The following is an 11776-nucleotide window of genomic DNA, read 5'->3' as shown; positions in this document are numbered from 1 at the left end:
GATCCACTGTACGTTTCGCTCCGAGGAGACCTGCTGTTTTGACGAGTATGATGACGACACTTTGGTAGCGGACAGGAGTATGCAGGAGTGATCTTGATGGTGTACGTTGATCAGCTCTGGTAGAGCAACGCTACTCTGTGAGGCAACTTCAAGATGATCAGGCTCGTCGGTAGCAGATTGAAGACTGGAGCAAATGGTGCATCGAGAGTTTGCCGTAGATGTCTATCAGCGTGAGTGTACCACAGGAGCAGCAGGACATCGATCAGGATGTGACGGTTGGAGCTGGCATCTCACGCACTGAACAAGTATTTGATAACTTTCGTTTAAACCGATTGGACTTCAGGCAGATTTTGACCTATGATGCCATTTGGGCATTACGTTTCATGTTTGAAAATGATGTGTCTTTAAATAATTGGTCAGTTTAACTGCGTAATTAGTCATGTGTGAACAGTTTGTTTATAAGGATGTGCAAAGTGATAATTGCTCTTCGTCATCATATCGACAGGCAATAGGGTTGTGTGTAAATCTCGCTCTAGGCCATGCTCAGATTGAAAAGTTTAGTGGGTATTGTGAAGATGGCACTGAAACACCTTTTTCTAACTGGATGGAAGGATTCAATTTTATTATTGAACCTTTCCATTTCAATGATGAGGAGAAGGCTTGGGTTTTGGTGAGCAACCTTACGGGGTCAGCAAGAGAGGAGATTCTTTATTGTCTGTCTGACGAGAAGCGGAGGTGTTTCACAGAGATTGTAAAAGCTCTCCGTCTGTGTTTTAGTCGAGAGAATTCTCACTATTTGCGATGCTTGTTCTATAATCGTGTTCAACATGATAGTGAAGACTTGGCAGACTTCAGTAGGGCTCTCATGCGTCTTTATGCCAAATTGGTAGATGCTGCAGACGATGAGAAGGAAGCTGCGGCTCTGAGGCAGCTTAGGGATGAAGCTCTGTCAAATCAGTTTGTCAGTGGAACACGGGATGAGAGAGAACGAATTTTGTTAAGGCGTTTGCACATGAGAAATAGGGGAGGCCGATTTGAAGTGCTTAGGAGAGAAGTACTGTTAGTTCTCCGTGAAGACTGTATGCTAGAGGGAGATGGGCTGAAAACTGGGAGTGCTGATGCTGGAACACAAGGAGTGTTCACTGACCCGGTTGCTCAGCAGCTAGATCTTTCCTCAGATACAGCTGGACAGGAGAAGAAGGATATATTGGATGGGGGATCGCAGATTCTGGGTTGCGTTGATGTAGATGAGAGTGGTGTAGAAATTGATGCTGGGGGACATGGACATGAGTCATGTGATGAACAGGTTGATGCAAAGGATTTAGATGCTGGGGTGCTTCTAATTGCAAAACCTGTGGGAGAGGGTACCGAGAGGGGTCTCGAATTATCACATGAGGGTCAGGATGTTCAAAAGCATGCAAAAGTGCAGCCACTGAGCACTCACTTAGCGCCAAAGGAGCGGTCAATTCCAAAAGGGGAGAATATTTCTCATGGTGACATTGTTGTCAATAATGTAACAACAAGGGAGGCATGCATATCTAACTGTAACATGTGGAAGCATGGATGTCATGTTCAAGGAACGGTATGGGGGCCCTGGGAGTCCAATTGGAGACCGAATTTTCATGAAAGCGTGATTGCTGCAGGTTAGAAATTCGTCCGTCCATGGAATTTGTTGTGACTTGATTCGCTTACAGTGTATATAATTATACGTTCATGACTGCAGCTGAAACTTGTGTACCATGTCAAGTAGCAATGGAATTATAGGAACTATGCGCATTAGAGATGCAATATCAATGCGAGAAATGATTATCAAGATATGGTTGTTTTAATTGATATGTGATTGATAAGACGTTTCTAATGAGATATTGGAATAGTGATATGAAAGTATATTTGAAATCACTATTACGTGGAAAAACGAAGGAACTATATAATAGCTATTGTTTTAATTGTTTTGTTGGCAACTGAACAACATGGCATTCTGACAATATTAGTGGTTGTTCAGTGAGTCAGAAACTTTTGATAATGAGAATAGTTGGTCAAAAATTCATGCTTTGAATGATCCCTTAATTTGTGTGAAGTTTTGTCAATGAGCAAATTGTCGACTGTGACGATATGACACATAAAGCGGGGAAGTTATCTTTATCATTCGCTTGCTAAAGCGGGGAAGCTCATATTTGTTATTAGTGAATTCTAACATTCCGTGACTTCACTTTGTTTTAACTGTTGCATTTCCTGATATGTGTTATATTGAGTAATTGAGAAATATTACTCTTAGAAAATAGATTATCATCATACGGGTCGTATGATATAATCGCGGGGAAGTTGTCGTGTTGTATGTACAATTTGCATAGTGTATTAAGAGACCTGTCTATGTTGTGCCTCGATATAAATCTTAATTGATACAGACATTAATGTATGGTTTTATGTACGACGCAGAAAATGTTCTGTTGCGGCACGTTTGACGTTATTCTGGGCTTATGTAGACCATTTTCTCGGAGAATCTGTACATAACTGACAATGTGGAACAACTGAGCTTTACATTGAAGCGGAACTGAAGATGACGTATTGATGTGTTATTCTCTTCGCCCGAACCTTTATGCCATGTATCTGAATTTGTATGATTTACTGTAAATTTGGAAGGTTCAAGAGTTTCAGCTTTTGGCAGATTTCAAAAATAATGTTCGATTTTGTAGTATTTCCGCGTTTGTATATTTGACTGGAAAAGCGGGGAACACACGCTTTCCTGAAACATATTTTTGTAATTATCTACTGTTAATCCGCTCTGTGTGGAATTGCTGTAAGTGTAATGATTTGATGTGAAGAGCGGGGAATTTTTCGTTATGTATTATTGTGTGTAATGGTATGAAAATAATATGATGTAATTGGGATTATATAACACATGGTTGTGTTATATAATCGCGGGGAAGTTTGTGGTAAATGGAAATATGCGGTATGTTATTGTTGCGTCAATGCGTTGAGGCGCGTTGTGTCCATGCCAATGGCGCAGTGTGCGTGTGGTTGGCATGGGCACAACGCAACTTTTATTTTTCATGTGAATATAATGACGCAGATTTGATTGATTCTTGATTCTTCACTTTCACTTGAGAGAGAATGGACATACAAATGTATTCTCTATGAGCTCTGCTATGTTGAATAGTTAATAGGCCTGTATCTGTTATTCACTCTGTATTCGACATGTAGCTGAGGATAGTGCGGAGTTTAGACTGTCTATTTGATTTGCTCAATAAATCATTGCAATTTCAACTCATGGAGACTGGCATCGTCAGCGTCATCATTAACCCGGCTTACAACAATGAGACCATCAAAAAGTGTGACCTTTTTCAGCTGAATAAATGCTCTGGGCCCCCGGTCTACCCGGTGCCCTTGCTCTAAATGTCAATACACATATCACAGGGTGTGGTGATGCTTTGTTTCATGGGCTCGTACCTCTTCCATTCACTAGCTCACACACAAATCGTCACTGATTTTTTTTTTCTCTTTTGGCATAATCTTTCACAACTAAAATTCGGCTGAACTAATCTGTGTAGTTGTGACAACTTCATGGTTATAGCTTGTGTAATCATCGGTCGGGGCTGTAGTTGTTAAATCATTGACCAAATAATGTCCTCTTCATGTTTTGGGGATTAACGGACCCTACGTCATTTCGGATTACCGAACCTTAGCCCTTTTTTTTCAATAACAAGTTGGATGGGTTGTACTTCATGGCTGGATAAAATGTTGAAAGATGACAGCGGTGGCGAACAAGCAAACAAACAAATACACACGCACGCTCACAGACACACTCACATACACGACTATATAATGTACACGTTTCATGAAATTCCCTACTCCACCGGAAAGTGAACAAATACCATTAATATTAATGTAATCGCTGTCGTGAGATTTACCGGGCACTTCAGTGGTCGTTTCTACCGCATCTGTCATCATCGCCATCGGTGGAGAGGCGTCGCTCTGCATCTCCTTCGTGGTCGTCTCCATGGTGGTCATTGGCATGGGCGTGGTCCCATTGACTGGTGACGTCATGTTACAACTCTTTTCGTCAGGGGCGCAGCTGCCATCTGGGCACGTGACCTCATCCGGTCTGCATGTTACTTCTGTGTACGATATGGGAAACAAACCCACTCTGTTTTCTTATTGTACCTAAGTGTAAGAAGCGATAATGCTTCTATCCACTAGAGGCATGAGCGATAATAATAAGGCCTATAGATATAATTTACATTCAGCTTTCTTTTTTTTCTCTTTCTCTCTCCTAAACCTCCCCTCCCCTTCACTGCTTGCCTAGTCCAAGAAAGAGTAGTATTATACGCGAACTAACCTCGTTGGACTGCCGTGGATATGGTATTGAGATATTCAATATTAGTATATACACCTTTAGCAACATACACAAAAATAGTATGATACTACCAATAATAATACGAATTATATTGGAATCAACAATAACGGTAATAAATTGATGATATGATGATAGGAGTATAATGTGGGACTAGTCAAAGCAATGATTACGATCAGAAAGTTAAAAATTATGATAATCAGCATCATCTTTTCTTTCTTCTTGCCTCTTTCTTTTTGTCATCAGAATTTCCCAAATTGCCAAATCTATCTTAGAGTCGATAGACCGTTCTCGTAATGTATATTCAAAGTCAGAGATTTTTTCATTCTGGCGAACATGTAGACGAGCTATTCCATTAACCCTACCTGTGCCAATTAGGAGTCTAATGAGCACGAATTTCAAACGCTAACTTGCGGAGGGGAAATGAAGGTGCCACACATAGGGTTAACCTGCTCTTCTTAAATGAAATTCAACTGCTGGAATATGTTTGAAATATATATTGCTTGTTGCTATGTCGCACAAGCATCAGACAAGCTTTCAGGTTGTCAACCTTTGTTAGAGAGGCTTGCATAAAATTTGAATATGCTACAAAAACAGATTATTGTGACGTCAGTCATCTTACCGCAATTCTCCTCATCCTCGTTGGCGGCGCAGTTGGCCGTTCCGTCACACAGGAGGTCCCGCGCGATGCATCGTTTATCGGCACACTGGTAATATCTACCGGGACAGACTGGGGAGAAAAATGACGCGATTGAACGCCCATTGAATGAATGGCTACTTGAATGACCTGCATGGTTTGTTTGTTTGTTTGTTTGTTTGTGTTTTTTTTTTACCAAATTGAAATAAATGAAACAAACAGAACAAACGTTGTCACGCAGAACTGATACTTATTTTCTTGTAGACGTATTAGTGCACTATAGTTCAGTTATAAAAGTTCAGATGAATTCAAAGTCGAAAGAGTAATTTGTCTCCTGCGTCACCTTTTGGTTAAAGAAAAAAATTGTCCAAATTCGTTTGCAACTTTTCACAAGAATTTGTTTTCAGACAAATGTATGAAGGAAAGAAGGAGGGGCAGAATAAACGAGCAGACAGTCAGACGGACAGACAAATATATAGACATACATATATACATACATAGGCATATATAGACAGACAGACAGACAGACAGGCATAACATCCTCTGTTGCAGAGATCATCGGTGATTGACTATTGCGATAGTGATAATCACCTGGACATTCTTTTTCGTCGCTCCCATCACCACAATCATCGTTGCCATCACAGGTAAGCCATCCGGGAATACAGCTGTCGTCGGAGTGACACCTGAACTTCCAACTAGGGCAAACTGAAAGGCGCAGAGTAGAAATGTCACATTATACTTACAAAGAGATTATTCAAGAGAAACAGAAAAACGCAAGGAGGCAACAGAAAACAAAATGTTCCCCTGCACACTTCAGCTGGAAAATGATCATTGTAGACTTCAGCAACACTGAGTAACCGCCTTTCCCATGCACCAAAGCCAATATGCGCACGGTGGGTGCTGTAAAGTCGTGGCATTCATCGTACTTTTGATCAACGAACTTTCCATACAACGTATTTCAAAGAGAAAAGGAAGTTTTTCGTTCTTAGCGAATCATATGTTATAGGCGATCATAAGCTGCATTGTTGTTCCGGTTGCAGCTCTGTAAATGAATACTACAGTAAGTCGTCAAAAGATGACCTAGCGTAAAATTACCTCGATGATAGCCTAATCTATTTGTTTCCAATGTGTACATTATTTGGCGGAAGAACAAAAATACAGGTTCCTATAACTACAATAACAAAATTTGCTTTACCGCAGTTTTCTTCGTCTTCTCCGTCGATGCAATCCGGGACGCCATTACAGAGATTGTTTCTATGCGTACAGTGTCCGTCGCTGCACCGGAATTGGAACGTCGTGCATTCTGGAAGTGTTGACAGTCCCAAAGAGAAATGATATATATGTCAAGTTAATGGGATGGTTTAGTTCGGGTTGAGATGGGGATTCAGGTTTTAACTTTTTGTGAGATAATTGGAAACCATTAATATGAAATATTTAGAAACATACCATTCTAAGAGGAAGCAAAGTTTATTTGATGAAAATCGGTTTGAAATGGCTGAGATATCCAAAAAACAAAGTGGCCCTAATAAAAAGGTAGGTCTCACCTTTTATAAGATCTTTTTTTTTTACTTTGTTCTTGGACATCTCAGCCATTTCAAAACCAATTTTCATCAAATAAACTTTGATTTCCTCTTAGAATTGTATGCTCTCAAAATTTTTACATGAGTGGTTTCTAATTATCTCACAAAAAGTTAAAACCTGATCCCTCATCTCAGCCAGAACTATACCACCCCTTTAAATTAATAAGCTTTCATACTCACTCTCTAAGGGTTCATGACGTCATATCAACACGTTCCGGGCGCAATCAAACCATCTCACATGCAAATAGGTGCACACAAATAAGCACACACACACACACACACACACACACACACACACATACATACACTCACACACTCACACTCACTTTCGAGTCAGCAAGGAGACGGTTTGATGTGCATATATCATTCTGATATCATATTTACCACAATCCTGCTCTTCGTCAGAATTGTCAATGCAGTCGTTGAATCCATCGCATACGAATTCAGGGCGGAGCTTATTTCCGTTGTCACAGGTAAATGCTAACGGTAAGAAATAAAACAACAGTAACAAGACAACACAAGAAAATATCACGGAAAAAAAGTTTGTGAATTATGACTGTCAATGAAATAAATTATTAATTACATTTTCTCTCGAAATGTATTTTTTCATTTTGTATGGCAGCAACAACCTGGCAGATTCTTTTGCCCATAATTATCACACCGCTTATAAGTCCGAATAATGTCCTATAACTAATTATTTCACATCTGGTTTAGATCTTTGCAGCAAGACCACATGGAAGATGGATATTGACATACGAGGATTTCTACCTAGAAGGTCATCTTTTGGGGCGAATAATGGCAATGGCATCTGTGTTACTCAAGTTTGACGTGCATGAAATTAGCCACAGGTCCTGTTTTTGAAAAGAGATGTCGCAATTAAAGTCATGAGATTAAGCTTACTCCATGGTACTTAAAACCTCTAAACGCTGTCATTTTCACCACTTTTCATTCAATCAATTATAGCAGATTATTACTTTTTGGCCTTTCTTTAGGATCAACCGCCAGGTCAGATTTTTTTTTTTTTTTGAAAGAGAGAGAGAGGTACTTCGTCACTTATTTTTTCTTAATGGGAACCCTAAATCTACAGCTATCTCATTTCACCAGGTGACCGCGATTTTGAAATGCAAATACATGTATTTGACAAAACAACCCAAGAGTGCTGCGAACGTAGGTTCGTAATGATATGTAAAACTACTGTGATGCAGAGTCTGGTTTGTATTTGTTCTCACAATAGCTATAAAACTACGCGCTGTGGAGTCGAATTTGGTGTATATACGATGTTCCTGGTAGAAAGAATCAAATCCTATCAAACATATCTCTACGGCAATATAAATCAAAGAAACAAAAAGAGCAACACAGAAACAGCAATAGCAGAAATGAGAGGGCACCTTCGAATGTTTATTCACACAAAAGGAGAAACACAGACAAATAAAAAAAGAAACCACATATACGAGTAGGCCTATATAGGGCTACTACTGCAACTGTTACAATCCCAAAGAATTCCTAGTGTAAGGAAAGCTACGTTAACGTTATACCTATGGTCATAATGGTCTGTGGTTCATGTTCTGTTTTGTTTTTTAACAGTCAGCTGTTTCAGATCTCACACCTGTAAAAATATTTTCATCCGAATCACATTACTTCATGGGAACGATTCTGAAATAAATCAGGACAGTAAACGATATCAAGCAATAGTTGATTTTGTTTCCATGCCAACCTTGAAATACACTCTAACGCGGTGTATCTTTCTGAGTCTTTTTTCCCCCGTTTTTATTTCCGTTATTCCTCTCTATGGGAAATCATTTACAGCTGTGAGAACGTTAGACATGTTAGAGGATGACTCATTTTGCCGCTCAAAGGTGAAATTACGGACGGGCACCACTTACTGCAATTTACTTCGTCGTCCGTGCAGGCGACACGACCGTTGCAAATCTGCGTGCGGACTATACACTCTCCATCACCGCAGCGCTCTGTCCACGGATCGGGGCAAGCTGTAATGGGGATGAATTGCAATGAAACATTTATGGGAAATCATCCACTCATTCCCATTCCTACTGCGATAATACATGGTCATCTGTCAGTAAAGCAACGTTCCTTAATGCTTAGTGTGCTTTGAGAGCTGATTGGCACAGAAATCCCCACAGCGTTATACACACTGCATGTCTCAAGTCCCTGACGAAGAAAAATTTGATAAGAATGATAATAATAATAATAATCATCATCATCATCATCATCATCATCACAATAATAATAATAATAATAATGATAATAATAATAATAATAATAATGATAATGATAATAAAGGACATTCATCAGGGGCGGCGCAGCCGTGAGGGCCGTGGGGGCTCGAGCCCCCACACTTTTTGTGCACCATACAAAGGAATACATAAGGTGCCATCATTTTGGGCCCCCACACTTTTTTCAACCAGGAAGTACGTAAGTGGCACTAAAATGGGAGGGGAGAGAATGAGCTGAGGACCTTTTTTTTTTTTTTTTTTTTTTTTTTTTGCTTGTCAGCTGAAGAAACCCGGAAGTGGACGGGGACGGGGAGAGATGAGCTGAGGACCTTTTTTTTTTTTTGCTCGTTAGCTCATGAAACCCGGAAGTGGGCCCCCACACTTTTGAAAACACTGCGCCGGCCCTGTTCATATTGCGCAGCTACTATACTCTACTGCGCATTACAAAGTAATAATCACAACATGCACACTTCAAACACAGAATGCATTACTTCAATAGGTGACTTTTTAACCTGACGTTTTATAGTAAACAACACAGCGGTCTCTAACTTGATGATAATGATAAAGGACAAACTCAAGAGTCCAATCGCAATGTTTAACGGGCCGTTAACGATCGCCCCGTCACTGTACAGGCATGCTAACCTGGAAACATTAAACTGCACATTACTTGAATATGAGACCATTCTGAAGCAAACAATTTTCACAGAACTATAGCTATATAATGTACTCTTCAATGAATCCCACAAGGATTGGATAATTAAGTCATGGTTTTGTATTGCAACTTAAAATGTTGCAATACATAGCACAAGAGAATCTAGTAATTATTAGGTTTTGTTTGGTTTGGAGGTTTTGGTTTTATTTTATTTTATTTTATTATTATTATTTTTTTGATTGCAAGTATTTGTTTTACTCTTAACCAGATATTTCTTTTTTATCTTCTTCCAACTTTTGTCTATAAAGAGCCCTTAAAGGCTTTTAATCGTACACTTTGTACAGTAATGAGTTTATCGTATGATCACGCTGTCATCACCGCGCCCTTGCAACCTACCGCAACCAACTTCGTCGCTGCCATCTGCACACTTGAGGGCGCCGTCACATTTATCCTCTTCGCCGAAGCAATCTCGCGTGTATCTGCACGGAATCTCGTCTTCCGGACACGTAAAACCATCTGCAAAAAAAAAAAAAAAAACAACCCCAAAAACCAAAAGAAATAAAAATCATTAACTTTTCTGCCAATTTGCATGAGTTACCCGTAACATTGAGTTACTCATAGATTTGCAGTATATAAGAACAACGATACATTCGCATAAATCATAAATCGATGCACATTATTCAGATTAAAAGAAGGTTGGCACCCAGTATACATTACGAACCTTGATGTTAAAACTACAATGCGTTGAGTTCGTAATAAATTGTGACGCAACAACATCCCAATACGATTAACAGAAATGACCGACTTAATTATGTGACTAGCTGGCGTGAATATAACTTCAGTGGTACTCCTTCTCCATTTTCAATTTCTCTTTTGAGACGTTAAAATCACACTTACATGCAAGATCAAGGCAATCTAGAAAATCTGAGGTGAGATGTAGCTGGAGTAATAGCTCCCCCAGCCATATATTTGATATGGCAAACCTTCAGTACAGTGGCACAATCAACCCACTAGCAGCTATGAGTGCAAGTAGTTAGATTTTTCAAGCACAGCCAGGGATCGTAGAATATAAAGACACAACGTCAAGTGCAAGGCTATGGTGATTAGGAGAAAATAAAACAGCTCTGTTTCTAGGAGCTGCCTGTTATAACTCTCATTAGCCGACCGCAGCAGCTGTTGTGTGCGAACGTCTGGCTCTGGCCCTCGTTCGATCTCAAAATATGGACAACTCATGTTTTAAATCAAATTGTGTGGTATACAGTTCGACTACCATGATGTCGCCTGGGGCATGTGAATGAGGTGGTGAAAGAGTAATCCAGGCGGTGCAGATCAAGTTCAGATTGAAAGATGACTACGAAAAATCTGAGAAGGTATATCGTGAATAAACGCCTGGCTGACTATTGCTGTAGAACTCTTCTTTGGTTGAACATACTAGAGGGGATGAGCTTTTCTTCATAAATTTTGGGAATCCCTGTGACCATTAAAGCTATGGTCTTAGTAAAGGCTGAAATTAGTTTGACAGTGGAGAAATGGAAGCCTTAAATATTTGAAGAGTTTGTTCGCAAAAACCGATAGGTCCATATTTGCCAATAATGGAGATATTTGCGATTAAAGGTCAAGAAAAATAAAGAGAATAATAAGAAAATTTTTGCTTCTTTTGACCATGAATTAAAAAATGTACCTTTATACGTAGTGACCAATATATCATTTAAAAGGTATTATTTTGTACTTTATGACAGAGACCGTACTTCAAAATCTTCAAAAATGGACTTATCGGTTTTTGCGAACAAACTCTTTATTTATTCACCCTGTCTTTTTTTCTTCATCCCTATCAGTATCACGACATCTCGCGGTTTGCTTGGTAGTAGCGTTCAATTTTCATCTTGATAAAATCTACACAATCACAGTTGATAGGACCCAAGGTTCTCAATCTTATTGTTTGCGTTTCGAGATGCCTTGTGTCAGCAGCAACACATTTTGGACTGATCAGTTAAAGGGGTTTGATAGCTGTCAACCAAATAATTATTGCTCATTTATGGGCATGCTGTGCCTCGCTGGCGGCCACAAAGCGTTTGATATAATGTGTATGTAGGGCCTACGTGGAACTCTATATAGGTCCATGGTGTAACTCACCACTCCCTTGGATAGGGGTGAGCTGGATCCAAAAGCCCTCATAGGTTTCGAACGGATCGGACACAATGTGGAAATACAGTTCGTTGCCCGGATAGAAGATGTCCGTTGGAGGGGTGTGACCGGTTAGCGACTGGAAGAGGGTACCCGGCTTCAGCTGCACGCGTCCGGATCCCACGTACAGAAAATCGT

The 11776-nt window shown here is 39.9% G+C and overlaps 1 protein-coding gene across 1 annotated transcript in view; it reads right to left on the bottom strand.

The window, feature by feature from the left end:
* Nucleotides 1-1174: 1174 nt before the first annotated feature.
* The window catches only part of LOC139713161 (uncharacterized), a 21170-nt gene continuing 10568 nt past the window's right edge, over nucleotides 1175-11776 (bottom strand). The window contains exons 5-13 of the mRNA XM_071624910.1: nucleotides 11588-11776; nucleotides 9851-9970; nucleotides 8452-8556; nucleotides 6953-7048; nucleotides 6184-6291; nucleotides 5580-5693; nucleotides 4974-5081; nucleotides 3914-4115; nucleotides 1175-1271 (exon numbers count right to left, since the gene is read on the bottom strand). The exon at nucleotides 11588-11776 is cut by the window's right edge and continues 21 nt beyond it. Coding sequence (XP_071481011.1) covers nucleotides 1175-1271; nucleotides 3914-4115; nucleotides 4974-5081; nucleotides 5580-5693; nucleotides 6184-6291; nucleotides 6953-7048; nucleotides 8452-8556; nucleotides 9851-9970; nucleotides 11588-11776 — 1139 coding nt within the window. The remainder of the gene's footprint in view (nucleotides 1272-3913; nucleotides 4116-4973; nucleotides 5082-5579; nucleotides 5694-6183; nucleotides 6292-6952; nucleotides 7049-8451; nucleotides 8557-9850; nucleotides 9971-11587) is intronic.

The sequence above is a fragment of the Diadema antillarum genome, unplaced genomic scaffold (genome assembly GCF_040938485.1).
Source record: "Diadema antillarum isolate AM-2024a unplaced genomic scaffold, OU_Dant_1.0 seq00001917_RagTag, whole genome shotgun sequence".
Taxonomy (NCBI): Eukaryota; Metazoa; Echinodermata; class Echinoidea; order Diadematoida; family Diadematidae; genus Diadema; species Diadema antillarum.
The sequence above is the reverse complement of the archived record's forward strand: the minus strand, read 5'-3'. Positions and strand labels throughout refer to the sequence as shown.